This window comes from Neoarius graeffei, chromosome 23 (genome assembly GCF_027579695.1).
Source record: "Neoarius graeffei isolate fNeoGra1 chromosome 23, fNeoGra1.pri, whole genome shotgun sequence".
NCBI lineage: Eukaryota > Metazoa > Chordata > Actinopteri > Siluriformes > Ariidae > Neoarius > Neoarius graeffei.
Genome location: NC_083591.1, coordinates 56,477,288 through 56,495,680, shown reverse-complemented (window position 1 = coordinate 56,495,680; position 18,393 = coordinate 56,477,288). Strand labels below are relative to the sequence as shown.

Below are 18,393 nucleotides of genomic sequence, written 5' to 3'. Positions count from 1 at the left end.
GAGAGCACGGACGATTCTGGTGAACAGATTTCCAGCACTTGTTAGCGATGAACAGTGTAAACAAATCTAATACAACACTAACAGATATCTGAGTCGCACCTGGTGATTCACGCTCAGAGCTCGAGAGACTCCAGCAATCTCCAAGTCAATCCACAAAAACATATTTATTTCCTAGTAGGCGTTTAATGATGTATCTTGCGATGACAAATTATGATACAAATTTTTGACGATTTGAATCAACGAAATAAAAAATGAACTGTGATTATTATCAGGCTGTGTAATAATCGCCTAGTTTTTCCAAGCTGTAATCACATTGTTTGGACAGCAGAGGGTGCAATAATGTATAATAGCTAGAATGCATGTGACTTCACTGTAGGTGGAAGTAACACAGGTCTAAGGCAGCTGGGCCATAGAAGGTTCACGCTGCACGCTGCATGCTGCACGCTACACGTTCACGTGAAGAACCGGACCCTGGGCCATTAAACTTCATGCTTGGATGTTCACGTGTTGCGTCTGTTCTACTTTGACCGAGTAACCAACAATATGGACTCTTCGGATGACGACGATTGCCTCATTCTGCTTTTACTGAGACAGAGGAAGAGAAAAAGGAACAGAATTTGGAGCCGAGAACACTTCCTTCTGAGAGAAACCCGTGGTGAATTTCACCGAACATTCTATAATCTGCTTGACAATCCCGATGAAGAACTATTTTTCAATTATACCATTCAATTATATTTTTTCTGAAGTTTTCCCCTGAAAGCATAGAGTTATCTCCCTAGACCCGTTCTGATTGGCTGGCACGGCGGTGACCGCATGCATTGACTGGAATTTCCATCTTCACGCCTAGAAAAAAGTGTGCATGTTCATTTCACGCTTCACGCGTGAAGTGTGCAGCGTGCAACGTGAACGCCGTTCTATGGCCCAGAGCAAGTCATGCTACGTTTGTCCACTTTTCTTTACACGCGTGTAGCGTGTAGTGTGCAGCATGCAGCGTGAACCTTCTATGGCCCAGCTGCCTAATGCCACGAAAAAACACACAAAAACAGATCTAAAATGTTCTAAAATGTTAAGGAGCTGTTGTGTGATTGTGGACAAATAAATTTAACAAGAAATCTGAGCTCTCTCTCTTTTTACAGGCTGCTGAAAGATAAAGAAAAGAGAAGCAAATGGAAGAAGAACAAATGTTCATAAAAGTTTCATAAGGAAAGGAAGATTTGTTACTGCCTTTTTCATTTGTAATAAAATTTATATTTTAGTTAACAGGCTATTATATTTTACTCCAACCTTTACAAACATGGGTAAAAAAACTAAATAATATTGCCTTTTTTCGTGATACATCAGATATATTCCATTCAGCTAGCATGATACTGAACAAGTCAAAGATGAGTAGCTGAATGGAATATATCTGATAGACCACGAAAAAAAGCCAGCCAATATCTCATCTCATCTCATTATCTCTAGCCGCTTTATCCTTCTACAGGGTCGCAGGCGAGCTGGAGCCTATCCCAGCTGACTACGGGCGAAAGGCGGGGTACACCCTGGACAAGTCGCCAGGTCATCACAGGGCTGACACATAGACACAGACAACCATTCACACTCACATTCACACCTACGCTCAATTTAGAGTCACCAGTTAACCTAACCTGCATGTCTTTGGACTGTGGGGGAAACCGGAGCACCCGGAGGAAACCCACGCGGACACGGGGAGAACATGCAAACTCCACACAGAAAGGCCCTCGCCGGCCCCGGGGCTCGAACCCAGGACCTTCTTGCTGTGAGGCGACAGCGCTAACCACTACACCACCGTGCCGCCCCCCAGCCAATATTATTATTATTATTATAATACATACACATTCCTTTCGGGTGTTCAACGCGTCTTTCTCTTTCAAAATTCTCTCAAAATCTTCTGTATTTAACGAAGCAAACCTGGCAGCCATGTTTGTTTATTTACAAATTGTCCCAGTTGCTCACTAGCACAGAAGTTTTACGTCTCCGACGTGTGACGTCATGTTGTCTCGACAACCATGCAATATCGTAAACCATATTCAACACTCATTCTCCACTGGGTAGAGTGACGTAATACACATAGGATAAGCGATATACTAACAATATTGCATGCTATTAAACCAAATGAATGAAACCCGCTAGAAGGGAATAGAACACGTTTTTATTCCATCGACAAAGTGTCCTGTATGTATAATGAGACCGTGACAGCGTAGCTCACTCTGGCCCCGTCTAGTCCAGAAGGAACGATCTAAAAGTGGGCCACCTTGAGCAATAAATGTTGCGAGCTACAGTATATACACTATATACAAGCTTTTTTTTCGTTTCCGGTTGAGAGTACGTCGTGCGCATTCTGGCTGCCGCTTCTCACCAGAGCTTTTTATTTTCTTTCTTTTTTCAATTTTCATTTTATTTTTTTTTTCTGTGTGTTTGTGTAGTTTGATGTTTGAGTGTTTTGTCCGCCGGTTGTGGTGTAGCTCCGGACCCAGTTTTGGGCGTCGGTTCCCTCCAGGCCTTGGTTCGCCGTGGGCGATGCCTGCGCTCCCAGCTGTGGACTGCAGTGAGCTCGTTGCTCATTTAACATTCGTGGTTGTCCAGCGCTCTGCGCTTTAGTGCTTGGCGTGATGTTCCGAGCGATGTTGCTTGGTGGCGTCGCGGCGGCTGTGTATGCGGCTTGGGACACACCAGTGCTCTGCGTGGTGGAGCTTCTCTGCTCGCTTTGTGGATCCATGGCGTGGTGTTCGAGCGATGTGGCTGACGGCGTCACAGCGGCTGTGCTGGAGATGTGGGACTCGTTTTCATGCGCCTTTTGATGGGACTGTGGCTGCTACACCACTGGAATTACATCTTGACCCCTACTTGGTGGACTTTTTACTTTTATTTTTTATTATTTATTCATTTATTTATTATTTTTTATTCTTTTTTTTTCCTTTGTCTATAATTGTAAAGCGTCCTTGGGTTTCTTGAAAGGCGCTATATAAATTTAACTTATTATTATTATTATTATTATTATTATTATATATAGAAGCGATATCCACTGTAGGAATACCGACCTATTTACCAGAAAGAATCCAAAACGGGTCTTATTTAACTGATCGTTATCAGTATGTTGATATAAATGGTGATATTTCTAGACGTACTGAGGTAAAGTTTGGTGTTCCACAAGGTTCTGTCTTGGGTCCACTGCTTTTTTCTCTATATATTTTACCTCTGGGTGATATTATTCGTAAACATTGTATTAGTTTCCACTGTTATGCTGATGACACACAGTTGTATGTCTCTGCAAAACCTGATGAGAGACACCAGCTTAATAGAATTGAGGAATGTGTTAAGGACATTAGACACCGAATGCTTATTAACTTCCTTCTGCTTAACTCTGACAAGACTGAAGTACTTGTGCTAGGACCACATACAGCTAGAAGTAAGTTTTCTGATTACACAGTGACTCTGGATGGCCTTTCTGTTTCTTCGCGTGCAGCAGTAAAAGACCTCGGAGTGATTATTGACCCCAGTCTTTCATTCGAAACTCACATTGATAACATCACCCGGATAGCTTTCTTTCATCTCAGAAATATTGCTAAGATAAGAAATTTAATGTCATTACATGATGCGGAAAAACTAGTCCATGCTTTTGTTACCTCCAGGTTGGATTATTGTAACGCCTTACTGTCTGGATGTTCCAATAAGTGCATAAACAAGCTCCAGTTAGTTCAAAATGCAGCAACAAGAGTCCTTACTAGAACTAGAAAATATGACCACATCACCACACTGCATTGGCTTCCAATCAAATTTCGTACTGATTATAAAATACTACTATTGACCTTTAAAGCACTAAATGGTCTCGCACCACAGTACCTGAGTGAACTTCTGCTCCTCTATGACCCGCCACGCCTACTTAGATCAAAAGGTGCAGGCTATCTGCTGGTACCTCATATAGTGAAGGCTACATCAAGGGGCGGAGCCTTTTCTTACAAAGCCCCACAGTTATGGAACAGCCTTCCAAGTAGTGTTCAGAAATCAGACACAGTCTCAGTGTTTAAGTCTCGGCTGAAAATAGATCTGTTTAGTCAAGCCTTGTGTTAATGGTGTTTATGAGGTAAAGGTGTAGATCTGGAGGGTCCTCAGACAGAGTGTTTTGGTAAACTGGGATGTATGGATGCTGTCAGTCCCCACTCGCTTGCTCACTCGAGTTTGTTGGTGGTGTAGTAGCTGCTGCTTTATGTCCCGGGGCCCCTCATGCCTGTGTTACCTTCTGGCTCTCCCCTTTTAGTTATGCTGTCATAGTTAGTTGCCAGAGTCCCTGCTTGTACTCAGTGCAATATGTATACTGTTCCTACTTATTCAGGTAACACTGGGCATACCTAACCACCTGTGTTTTCTCTCTCTCTCCCCCCAAAATCTGTCCCTCTGAGTTACATGGAGTCAACAGGAAATCTTTTGGTGGAGAGGGTGGAGACCTCGACTGGCTATCGTAGCCTGCAGGGAATCGGTCGTCAGACATTCTGTCGCATGTCCCAGACCCGGTGAAATGTAACTGAATTGTCTTGGCCAGCCCTAAGGGTCCCATCTGCATCCCATCATTGCTGAGGCGTGTGCTCCCATCACCCAATCAAGCATCCAGCCAGAGCAGATCATGATATTTTTTAACCATATTAACATGCCATTGTTGTGTGTTATGCCTGATGTAAAGACTCTCGTCTCTGCGAGCCTACCACACAGACTTAATACTTGTCATTTTTAGGGCATACCTAACAACCTGTGTTTTCTCTCTCTCTCTCTCCCAATCTGTCCCTCTGAGTTACATGTTGGTCCTGGGATTGAGATGCTGGCCTCTTCTGCCCCTCGGACCTGCTTGATCCATCCTGGTGCCCTGTGTCTGGTCGGAGTTTTATCGCATCGTTCCTGTGGAGGACGGCCCCATGAGGACAGTTGAGGGTTACACCTGGAGGACGCTCTGGACTCTTACAGTAATGCTTTTATGGCTGAGGATGACAGTTGACTTGCTAACTTTAGGTCTGCAGTTGTCATGAACAGTTTTGCACTCAAGTTTCCATCAATGAAGAGTTTATAACATCAACGAAACTGTCTTCATGTTAAAACTGTTAATATTATAGTCAGGCTGTCTGTTGTTGCCCAAATGAGGATGGGTTCCCTTCTGAGTCTGGTTCCTCTCGAGGTTTCTTCCTCATGTCGTCTGAGGGAGTTTTTCCTTGCCACCATCGCCACAGGCTTGCTCATTGGGGATAGATTAGGGACAAAATTAGCTCATGTTTTAAGTCGTTCAGATTCTGTAAAGCTGCTTTGCGACAATTTTTATTGTTAAAAGCGCTATACAAATAAACTTGACTTGACAAAACAGCGAGGAATTGACTGAGAAGAAGCGATTTTTGTTGAACTGCTTAAGTCATTAAGGCTTAATTAGTCCATAACTTTATTAATAACTGTAATAAAGCAAATCTGGGTAGAAGTTCTATGCACCCTAGGTTCCCCTACCTTCATGCCAGAAAGACTCAAAATGGGTGAAGAATTGAGGGAGAAGAGGCGATTTGTGTGGAAACTGCTCGTTAGGGATCGATTAATTACTCCATATCTTCATTATTAATTGCAATTATGCAAATTTGGGTAGAAGCTATATGCACCCCAGGCAGATCTACCTTCCTGCCAAAAAGAATAAAAATCAGTGAAGAATTGAGAGAGAAGAAACAATTTTTGTGAAATGTGGACGCTGCCGGACGGACGACGGACAACACAACACATGATGGCATTAAACTCATCACCTGTTGGCCGGATGAGATAATAAATATCATTATTGGTTATTAAGAAAATTAAACAAAAGTTTTTTGTTTTTGTTTTTAAACAAAAGGAATATTTAAGTTGATAAAGAAAAGGAAAATGTTGCAATTTTTTGGTAATAAGATTATCTTCATTTAAATTTTTTTCTCAAAAGAAAAAAAATCATGACTTGATTCAAATCTTGAATTGATTGAACTGTTATATGTCTATTTCTTAATTTCGAAATGGATTTGATTATGACATTAATACAGCATGGACGTAATGCAAATCTCTTCACTTTAAGTGAAAAATAAGTGAAAAACTGTTTTTTGTTTTTTATTTTCTTCACAAATTCCTTGAATACATTCTGGAAAATGTCTTTTTAAACACATCAGGGTTTGATGTTTGCCGGTAAACACTGTATTATGATTCTGTCTCCATGACAAACCAAAAGATGACTAACATTGATCTGTTTATTTCCCCACAGAAAGACGAGTTTATGACTTCAGGCCTGACAGAAAGCAGACAGGAGCAAGGGCTTACCCACGGCGCCGAGCGCGACGTAGCCGAGGATGACGATGATGAAGAGCACACAGCACAGCACATCCGTGCAGCTTCTGCAAGAAAGAAAAGAGAGAGCTGTGAGGAAGACTGAGGGAAGATCTTCATCACGTACAATTCATCAGGAACACCTGAAACAGAGAGCTCGAGAGGGGAAGACGTGCAAAATACATACAGGATGTCATAATATCTGTTGCATCAATACAGTTAGCATGATTAGCGATTACAACTGTAGCATTGTTTTTGACGGAGTTGATGCTTCACTATTTTGATGCGTTGAAGGTAAAAATAAATAAATAAATAAAATAATACAGTAACACGGTGATGTAGTGGTTCACGCTGTCGCCTCACAGCAAGAAGGTCCGGGTTCGAGCCCCGTGGCCGGCGAGGGCCTTTCTGTGCGGAATTTGCATGTTCTCCCCGTGTCCGCGTGGGTTTCCTCCGGGTGCTCTGGTTTCCCCCACAGTCCAAAGACATGCAGGTTAGGTTAACTGGTGACTCTAAATTGACCGTAGGTGTGAATGTGAGTGTGAATGGTTGTCTGTGTCTATGTGTCAGCCCTGTGATGACCTAGCGACTTGTCCAGGGTGTACCCCGCCTTTCGCCCGTAGTCAGCTGGGATAGGCTCCAGCTTGCCTGCGACCCTGTAGGACAGGATAAAGCGGCTAGAGATAATGAGATGAGATGAGATGAATAATACACATGATGTGCTGTGAGGCAATCTGCTAATGGACCGTGATCTCACTGTGAGGTGATGTAACATCGCTCAAACTAACCATTACAGATTTGTTTTCGACCTTTTACCACGCTAAGCAGGCGAAATGGAAATTAAATGTAAACTATAAAATAAAGAAAAAAACCACACAAAACTAGTTTATATTATTGCAAGAAAAACAAGAGCGCTCAGAGCACAATATCCCCCGCTGGCAACTCGGCCATAACTCTGGTAAAATGCGACTGAACTGAATGAAATTGCAATCTGCATATTACCGACATATAATAAAGAATCCTGTCAAGTTTGGTGAAATTCCTGCAAAAATTGTGAGAGGAATTGATTTCAGAAGGTGAGTACCCTTCCTGGGACGGGCATCGGCATGATATCATCCTCCTTCGGGCATTTTGGCCAGCAGGTGGTGATAATTGTGAGGGAAGTTGATTTCAGAAAGCGAGCACACCTTGATGAAATTGCCAAAGTATAAGTTTGCTAGTAATCAAGGGCATAACTCTGGGAAAATTTGCCCAAATTAAACGAAATTTCGATATGCGTATAACGGTCATATAACAAAGCCTTTTGCCAAGTTTGGTGAAATTCCTCCACAAGTTGTGAGAGGAGTTGATTTCAGAAGAACGTACGCCCTCATGAAATTGTCAAAGTACAAGTTATTTAATCAAGGGTCAAAACTCTGGGAAAATTTTCACAAACTAAATTAAATCGCAATCTGCGTATTACCGTCATATAACAAGGCCTTTTACCAAGCTTCGAGAAATTCGCCCAAGAATTGTGAGAGGAGTTGATGTCAGAAGACAAACACACCTTCATGAAACTGCGAAAGTACAAGGTTGTTAATCGAGGGCTGTAACTCTGGTAAAATGTGACCGAATTGAACAAAATAACAAAATGCGTATTACTGACATATAATAAGGCCTTTTGCGAAGTTTGGTGAAATCCCTCCACAAACTGTGAAAGGAGTCGATTTCAGAAGGAAAACACACTCTCATGAAATTGTCAAATTATAATTTTGTTAATCAAGGGCTGTAACTCTGGTAAAATGTGACTGAATTTAACGAAATTACAATATGTGTATTAATGACATATAACAAAGAATCCAGCCAAGTTTGGCGAAATTCCTCCAAAAATTGTGAGAGGAGTTGATTTCAGAAGGCGAGTACCCTTCCTGGGATGGACATCGCCACGACATCATCCTCCTTCGGGCCTTTCAGCCAGCGGGGGATAAAAAGGAGGAGTCTCCGAGGCATCCTGCGAATTATTCAAAATGTTGCTTTATTAAATGTTCTTTACACTACAGCTACGGAAAATACTTGTCACTCATTAGTGATTATTATTAACAGCTTCGGCTCATATTTGCACATTATTCATACAACCCCAGTTCCAAAAAAGTTGGGACGCTGTGTAAAGCATGAATAAAAACAGAATGAGATAATCTACAAATCATGGAAACTCTATATTTCTTTGAAAATAATACAAAGACAACCTATTAAATGTTGAAATTGAGACATTTTATTGTTTTTTGAAAAAATATATGCTCATTTTGAATTTGATATCAGCAACAAGTTTCAAAAAAGTTGGGACAGGGGCAATAAAAGACTGAAAAAGTTGCATAATGGTAAAAAAAAAAAAAAAAAAAAATAATAATAATTTGGGGGGGCGGCACGGTGGTGTAGTGGTTAGTGCTGTCGCCTCACAGCAAGAAGGTCCTGGGTTCGAGCCCCGGGGCCGGCGAGGGCCTTTCTGTGTGGAGTTTGCATGTTCTCCCCGTGTCCGCGTGGGTTTCCTCCGGGTGCTCCGGTTTCCCCCACAGTCCAAAGACATGCAGGTTAGGTTAACTGGTGACTCTAAATTGACCATAGGTGTGAATGTGAGTGTGAATGGTTGTCTGTGTCTATGTGTCAGCCCTGTGATGACCTGGCGACTTGTCCAGGGTGTACCCCGCCTTTCGCCCGTAGTCAGCTGGGATAGGCTCCAGCTTGCCTGCGACCCTGTAGAAGGATAAAGCGGCTAGAGATAATGAGATGAGATGAGATGAGATAATTTGGGGGCGGCACGGTGGTGTAGTGGTTAGCGCTGTCGCCTCACAGCAAGAAGGTCCTGGGTTCGAACCCCGGGTCCGGCGAGGGCCTTTCTGTGTGGAGTTTGCATGTTCTCCCCGTGTCCGCGTGGGTTTCCTCCGGGTGCTCCGGTTTCCCCCACAGTCCAAAGACATGCAGGTTAGGTTAGCTGGTGACTCTAAATTGACCGTAGGTGTGAGTGTGAATGGTTGTCTGTGTCTATGTGTCAGCCCTGTGATGACCTGGCGACTTGTCCAGGGTGTACCCCGCCTTTCGCCCATAGTCAGCTGGGATAGGCTCCAGCTTGCCTGCGACCCTGTAGAAGGATAAAGCGGCTAGAGATAATGAGATGAGATGAGATAATAATTTGGTTAATTGGCAACAGGTCAATAAGATGATTGGGTATAAAAACAGCATCCCAGAGAGGCGGAGTCTCTCAGAAGTAAAGCTGGGGAGGGGTTCACCGCTCTGTGAAAGACCGCGTGGGCAAACAGCGCAACAATTTAAGAATAATGTTCCTCAATGTTAAACCACAAAGAATTTGTGGATCACATCATCTATGGTCCATAATATCATTAAAAGATTCAGAGAATCTGGAGAAATCTCTGTATGCAAGAGACAAGGCTGAAAACTGACATTGGATGCCTGTGATCTTCAGGCCCTCAGGAGACACTGCATTAAAAGCAGACATGTGTCTGTAGTGGAAATCACTGTATGGGCTCAGGAACACTTCAGAAAACCATCGTCTGTGAAAACACTTCATTACTGCATCCACAAATGCAAGTTAAAACCAGATATAAAGAATATCCAGAAACACCGCCACCTTCTCTGGGCCCCAGCTTTTTTATGATGGACTGAGGCGAAATGGAAAACTGTCCCAAGGTCTGACGAATCAAAAGTAGAAATTCTTTTTAGAAATCATGGACACCACGTCCTCCAGGCTAAAGAGGAGAGGGACCATCCGGCTTGTTATCAGTGCACAGTTCAAAATCAGCATCTGTGATGGTACGGTATGAGGGGGCGTTAGTGCACATGACATGGGGAGCTTGTACATCTGGGAAGGCATCATTAATGCTGAATGAGATAAACACGTTTCAGAGCAATACGCTGCCATCCAGACTATATCTTTTTCAGGGAAGGCCTTCCTTCTTTCAGCAAGATAACGACAAACTGCTTTCTGCACATATTACAACTGCATGGCTCCGTAGTAAAAGAGTCCGGGTGCTAAACTGGCCTGCCTGCAGTCCAGACCTGTCTCCCAGTTAAAACATTTGGCGCATTATGAAGTGCAAAATACAACAAAGGAGATCCCGAACTGTCGAGCAGCTGAAATTGTATATCAGCAAAGAATGGGACAACATTCCTCTTTCAGATCTACAGCAATTGGTCTCCTCAGTTCCCAAACGTTTACAGAGTGTTGTTAAAAGTAGAGGTGATGCAACACAGCGGTAAACATGCCCCTGTCCCAACTTTTCTGAAATGTGTTGCTGACATCAAATTCAAAATAAGCATATATTTTTCAAAAAACAATAAAATTTCTCAGTTTCAACACCTGATATGTTGTCTTTGTACTATTTTCAATGAACTATAGGGTTTTCATGATTTGCAAATTATCACATTCTGTTTTTATTTACAGTTTACACAGCGTCCCAACATTTTTGGAATTGGGGTTGTACTTTATAGTGAACGAAAATGGACTTTTATTCAATGTGACAAAAACAGAGTACGTTAACAACCTTAAAGATGTATAATGATAAACAGTGGTATGTTATGTTTGTGTTAGCTAGAATTTTTAACAATACTATTTCATTGTAGGTCGTTATTCAGAATTAAAATGTAATTGTTAAATCATATCCTGTTTTGTAAACAGCTGGGAATAAAGCTCCGGGGTAGAGGAGTGGAAATAACATCTGACAATCTTTACGTAAGTGGCGAAAGAAAGTTTAGTTTGAGAATTCTTTTGATAATGTTTTTTTCTCTCCTTTTTTTTGTAACCTAAAATGTCACTTACACCCCTTTGGTTTCAGAACCACCACTCATTTGTCCATTTATTTCTAAGTATAAATACAGTACTGTGCAAAAGTCTTAGCCCCCCTATTTTTTTCCATACAAACTTTGTTATAGATTTCTATTTTATGACGTCTACATTATTGAGTCAAAACATCACAAAAATATTTTAGAGTCCAAATATTTTTTTCCAGCACAAAATTAAATGTTACAGAAAAAAAAGGTTTGTATCTGAGATCTGAGCGGCATATTCCATTCCATAAGACAGCACTTTTCAGATTCAAAAAGAAAACATAGATGAGTAGCATGCTATAGATGCACAATGGTGTAACATAGGGGAAAAAAAAAATTCAGGTTTTGATTTTATGTACTGAAATAACTATTAGGCACAATTTTTACAATATCTATATAAATTAGTTGTTTTTACCCATTTTAACCTTGAAATCAGCATTTTAATGATTACCCATAATGCATTGTTTATCGCGCTAAAACAAGCAAAAACGTCATAAGACAATGGAAATACTACCGTACCTTTACTACCTTCATGTGGCATCTTTCTCGATCACATGTGCCTAGAAGCGTACCTTCTAGAACATTTCTGGGTGGTCACGGACTGTCACGTAACCTAGTTCAGTTGTGAAACTCGCTAGGATGGAGTATTTTCGCGAGTTTAGTGGCAAACTTTTGCGCCGCAATTTCTCTATTCTCGAAATTTGTAACCTGAAACCCTACAAGAAATGTTTCATAATCTTTGGGATTTTGAAAAATGCTTCTAGCAAGTTTATTTCGCTGTATTTTTCCGTGAAACTTGGCATAAATCATCCTTAAGTGATGAGCGTGACATTGTTATTTTGGTATGGGTCACGGAGTTAGTTGGAAGCGGGAGAAATGAGTTTCTCAGCTACAGCAGCACTTCTCACCATAGATGGCTGGCGTGTTTCACAGCGTTTGGGATTTACTAAATCGACTAAATCTCTAGGTCTACTGAAGCTACGAGGATATAAATCACCAGGATTCTAATTTACTGGGTGAGAAGTATTATATATATTTTTTGAAAGGTTTATTTGCGCTACAAGTCCATGAAAGTTGGAATTGTTCGTGAAGGGGTTAGTTAGATTTTGGTAGCATGCACAACAAGCAAAAGAAAAAAAAATTTCTTCCAAATTTCCTTGCTTTATCAAAATAATTTTTTGATACATTAAAAGACTGTTTATAATATTTAAGCGATTTTTTATTATAGAGAATATTTGATCAAAACTTTCAAAACAGCATTCAAAGTGATTTTTCACAGGTGTAAATGTTACGCGTGATGTCCATAATTACGTTAAATTTTAAGAACTAAAATTCTGTTAAAAATTCTAGATTTGTGCATCATTCTGGGGTTTTGCTGAATAATACGTTAGGGAGTTCTCTTACAATGCTGAAAATTCAGTGAGTTTTGGTGAAATTCTAGAAAAGCTATTTACATTTTAACACACCTGATAGCAATTGTGCTCACACAGCGTGCTACTCATAATAATGAAGGCTACTGGAAAATTTTTGGTGCAAAATGAAGAAGTGAGTGCGACAGTCAAAGTGTCCAGAACTGTGGCTGGTTCTGTAAGATGCTCAGGAAAACCTACAGATCATTTCCGCATAAAACTGACCTAACTGGACCGGAGACCAAGCAAAGGGTTGTCCCAAACCAAATATAGAATTTGTTTCATTTATTATGGTTTACTGATTACTGTTTAGTATTTTTTTAACATTGAAACATTTTATTTCATTATTTTAAGCCATTTTTTGTCTACAGCGCTTCTTTACATGCACCTAAGACTTTTGCACAAAACTGTATATCTAAAAAAAACAAAAAAACATACAAATATTTATTTTTAAGTCATTGTGACGCCATAGGAAACATAACTTAGCAAGAAAAGAGTGTATTAGTCGAAGGAAAGGAAAAAAAAAAAAAAAAAAAGAGTCCAAGGGTGAGATTTGATATGGTGCTGCCACCACCATGCTTCACATTAAGGATGGTGTTCTCAGGGTGTCCAGTTTCCACCAAAAGCCTTTGTAAAAACTCTAAACAGGATGCATATGATTTGTGGAATGTCTGTGTTAAATAATCTCATCTCATCTCATTATCTCTAGCCGCTTTATCCTTCTACAGGGTCGCAGGCAAGCTGGAGCCTATCCCAGCTGACTACGGGTGAAAGGCGGGGTACACCCTGGACAAGTCGCCAGGTCATCACAGGGCTGACACATAGACACAGACAACCATTCACACTCACATTCACACCTACGCTCAATTTAGAGTTGTGTTAAATAATATTTTAATTAAATTAAACACTGAGATCATGTGATACTTGAATTGGACTCTGTTCGACTAATTATGTGACTTTTCATGGCACCGAGAACTGATTTAGTTTTCACAGCAATGGGGGTGAATACTTATGCACTCACAAATTATAAATCAGAGCATTTTTTAACATAGTTACTGAGAGACCAGATTTGGTCTCCTAGTCAATGCCAAACCAGCTTCACTGGGAGACCAAATTTTAAACCAAGTTTTGTCTTATCATTTGGTTCAATCAGCTGTAATTAATTAACCAAGTACCATGTAAGTAAGTATACATTTAACAAGGAAAACTTGGCACTGCATTAACTATGTTGATATTATGCTGGCTGAAACGAGGATTCGTAATGCGGCAATTTGCATCACAGAATATGCCGCAGCGGTGCAGCCGCATGGACTCTGGGGCCTGTGATTGTATTGCCCAGACCAGTTGGTCTCCTCGTGGAAAATCCTTAAAAAAATGCTCCATTATAAATTGAATATTTTTAGAAGGTTTAAATGTTTCAGCCTCTGGTTTTGTGATGATTGCAGATATTGTGAAGAATATTGTCTGTGCAAGTCTTTTTTTTTGGTAGATTGGTGCAAATTTTTTTCATCCGAACAATCAAAGTGAATTCGCTGCGTCTGAGGGGATCAATTATTCAGACATTTCGACACACTTTGAAATGTTCCTTTAGTTCAGAACTCAGCACTGATGATGTCCTCCAGGCCGCGGCTCTGATCTCGAACCCGATCTCACAAGTAATTAGTTAGAAGTGTGGAAGAAGTGAAATTTTGAATTTCACTGGATTTCAGTGTAATGAATTCGAACAGAGAGAGCGAGCGCTCGAAAAGGCTTTGAAACGCCAATCAAGGCTCCGAGCTCATAACAGCAAAACAGTGGGGTCACATGGATCAATTCTGAGGGACGGAGTCACAGAGAGAGAGAGAGAGAGAGATATGGATGGATGGATGGATACTGTTGTCATCATGAACCCATCAAAACCCTGCCTGCTGTCTCCAGAGAAAAGGAAGTGGCTGAGGAGCTTCCTCTGATCTCTCGCTCTTCTCTTATATGGCAGCTTACGCTCAGCTTTCAGTTAAAGTAAAACTCTAGTGTTTCATTATTTCCTTCTTTCTTTTCTTTTAATCTAGTCTCGATCCCCTGCACCTTTAGTGTATGGACAAGAATTTCAACCCTGGTTACCGTGTTTACAGTGGAAGTCCAAGGGCAGCTTTTTTTTTGCAGTCAGCGTCTCTGCAACATTTTTTTTGTTGTTGCAGAAACATGAATTTTTTCCAAATTCAAATAAAGCTGAAGATTATGTAGGGATGATTTTTCCTCTCAGAGATTTGTAGTTTGTTAGCCCAGGAAACTTGTGAGTCAATCTGGAGCTCTGGGACACTGTGATGGACCAAACAAACGAACACCAGTGAGAAAAGTCCAGCGGGAGTCAAGATTTAAGAGAGCTTTATTGTCAGTACATGGACTCGCGTTTCCCTCAGGCTCCCCATGGTACATTTATAGAGAAAATAGATTACAAAACCAGATATATAGAGAGGATATTACACGGTTGCATGAAGATATGAAGTTTATCTTCAAGTCGTGAATGGATACATTTTTCAACACGAGAAGATAAGTGTCATATCTTCGCCACACCGTGTAATGTTCTTTATACTATAGAGACACATCCACAAAAAAATATGCAAGTTAATTAAAAGAATTTTAATTTTGAACTGGCTTGCCATTTTGACAACGCGCGTCTGGTCAGTGGGAAAACACTGGGTGTGATGTCATCAGAGTGAAATATTAGGAATTATTATCCATACAGGACACTTTTTCGATGGAATAAAAACGTGTTCTATTCCCTTCTAGTGGGTTTCATTCATTTGGTTTGATAGCATGCAATATTGTTAGCATTTCGCTTATCCTACGTGTATTACATCACTCTACCCAATGGAGAATGAGCATCGAATATGGTTTACGATATTGCATGGTTGTCAAGGCAACATGACGTCACATGTCGGAGACGTAAAACTTCCACACTAGCGAGCGACTGGGACAATTTGTAAATAAACAAACATGGCCAAACAGGTTTGCTTTGTTATATACGTCAGATTTTGAGAGAATTTTGGCTGCCAGGTCGCTCCATTGTGTGTAGCTGTCGATGTCAATTTTAAAAGTAACTAAGCAAATTACACAGGGAAAATAATAATAATAATAATAATAATAATAATAATAATCGGCTTGACTGTGCTAGCATTGGCCTTCGCTAATACTACACCGGCTGGAAGGTAACTGGACCACTGCGCTAACAGCACCGAGTCGTGGCTAAGCTAGCGTTGGCCTTCAAGAATGCTGATATGAAGAGTATGTGTAGGTATTATAATAATAATAATAATAATAATAATAATAATGTCTGCCTTTTTTTCATGGTATATCAGATACAGTATATTCCATTCAGCTACTCTTCTTCTACTCGTTCAGTATCGTGCTAACTGAATGGAATATATCTGATATATTCTAGACGCTGTTGAGCTTTCTTGGTGATGACAGTGGTGTTGAGGGTCCAGGAGATGTTGTCTTCCATGAGCACTGACAGGAACTTCACACTGTTTGAACAGTAGAGCCGTGGACGCGCAGTGCGGAGCGAGCAGCAGGAAGTCCACTAACCTGGTCAGAGTGGCAGGGAGCTGTGCGGTTGTGACAGAAGTGAACATCAAAGATTCTCAAACTAGTCCTCAAGGTTCTCCCAGATGATCTCAGGAGATCCAAATCAAATTGCTCATCTCTTTCAAAGCCCTGAATATTCTTGCTCTGATCGATCTTCAGGAACACACACACACACACACACACACACACACCTTCTCACTCACTAAGGTCCTCTTAGCAACGACCTACTTACTGTCCCACGCACCAGACTTTGCACCGTGGGGGGCAGGTTCTTCAGTGCCACTGCCCCAACTCTGGAATTCTCTTCTCTCTACTTTCAAATCTCAGTTGAAGACTTTTCTCTTCCATCAACATTTCTCTTCCTCTCTTTCTGCTTAGTCTTTTTTCCCCCTGCAAAGCGATCTTGGGATTGTGAAAGGCGCTATAGGAATTTAATTTATTATTATTATTATTATTATTATTATTAATAATAAACACAGCTCTAGAGCAAATGTGTGAACGTTTCCATTTTCATGAGAGCTTGAGATCTGGTTTTAGAAACAGTGGTGTGAATAAATACAACACAAATACTTTTCACTGTTTTGTCCCATTCTTGGGAAATTCTGTAAGAGCAGCTTTGGTAATACTTTTATTATATTTATTTATTTTTCCATAATAATAATAATAATAATAATAATAATAATAATAATAATAATAATGAGTGTGTATTATAATGATAGCTATAATTCCCTGCTTGACTGAAGTTCTTATTGCTATTTATCTTAATAAACTTATGATTATTATATTTGAAATAAATATTTATATTCATAATTATCATGATTTAATATTGTTATATTTATTTAAAATTTTTAAATATTCCTCCTTTATGTTTATAATTGCATTTTTATTTTATTTATTTTCTGCTTCTCTTTTTTGCTATTTTATTGCATTTCATTTCTTCATAAATACATTATTATTATTATTATTCGATGCGATGAGTTTTAAACAGGTACCGCAGACATAAATGTGTATTTTGAGCTGTAAACTAAATGTTATAACTGCACGGCATTGTGATGAAACACATCACATGGTGTTAATTTTAATAAAATTATAATTTTTATTTTTTTTTTAAAAAATCAGGATTTTATGGATTAAAAACGGCACAAAACACCACCTACTGCTGAAAATCCTCCTGAATCTTTCAAGGCCGATGCTGAGGTACAGTTGCCCGTTTGGCGTCTCTTCGTCATGACATTTGTATACGGTAGGTAATTGTATGGGCCCGAGTAAAATTAAGGATTAATTTCACTAGTGATTTCGAAGTTTTGAAAATTTAAATTTCAAAACTTCGAAATCACGAGTGAAATTGATCCTTAATTTTACGAGGAACCATACGATTACTTGTTTATAATATAGAGGGTCAAATTCATACTTCGGAAGCCATTCAAGTTCACAACATTTGTCATTCACGTTTTCTGAACCAGTCAGGGCGCGAGACTATCTTGCATGTTTGAATCAGTTTCTAAAGCGTCTTTCATCATGACACAGCGACACGACACGAGGATTTTGAGGTTTATCATTTCTTCGTCAAATATAGCAAAACGTGGCATTGCTGAGTCAGCAGAGTCGGCCATTTTGTTGACAAAATTTGCTAATTTTTGTAATCGTAACCAAGCAACGAACTAGCCAATAGCATTTCAGAAATACGGCCCCATGTTAAGGAAAAAAGCCCCCCTTGATTGACCAATCAGAATCGAGTAATTTGGCCCCACGTATTATAATTCCAATATTAAAACAAGAACGTTAACGCCCTCTAACACTTCAGGAGTGGGCGGCCCACCTTCTTTAGCCCCGCCCTTGAGCGTGAGTCTGTGAAACCGCACTCATTTTCATCATTCAACTCCTGCCTTACACATCCACGCCCCCTTCACTGCTCCCCACCCTGCTCCACCTCTAAGTCCCTCCCACTTTTTTAAATATTTTTTCAAAATTATGCAGTGTGCAGAGTTACACTTTAAAATCTCATTATTTAACCACAGATTAAAATATTTCTTAATGGAATTCAAAATCTGCTCTTAGACTTCCATTATAAATGCTCGTTCCTTTCTTTCTTTCACACCAACACACAGAGATTCTGCTGAAAAACGCTGGAGAATTCTTTTAAGCGTGATCAGATGCTTCCACCTGCCTGGTTTTGGACATTAGTATGAGCTACAAATCGCTTGTTTTGATTTCAAGCGACGCTCTGAGCACTGAGCGTTCAGAAAACGCTTCCTTCTGCACAAAGGTCAATGAC

At 40.3% G+C, this 18,393-nt stretch overlaps 1 protein-coding gene across 1 annotated transcript in view; it reads right to left on the bottom strand.

Moving 5' to 3' along the window:
- Window positions 1–18,393, bottom strand: part of slc44a5a (solute carrier family 44 member 5a) — a 115,998-nt gene that overhangs the window by 27,711 nt on the left and 69,894 nt on the right. Inside the window, exon 2 of the mRNA XM_060905442.1 lies at window positions 6,319–6,392. Within this exon, the coding sequence (XP_060761425.1) occupies window positions 6,319–6,392 (74 nt within the window). The remainder of the gene's footprint in view (window positions 1–6,318; window positions 6,393–18,393) is intronic.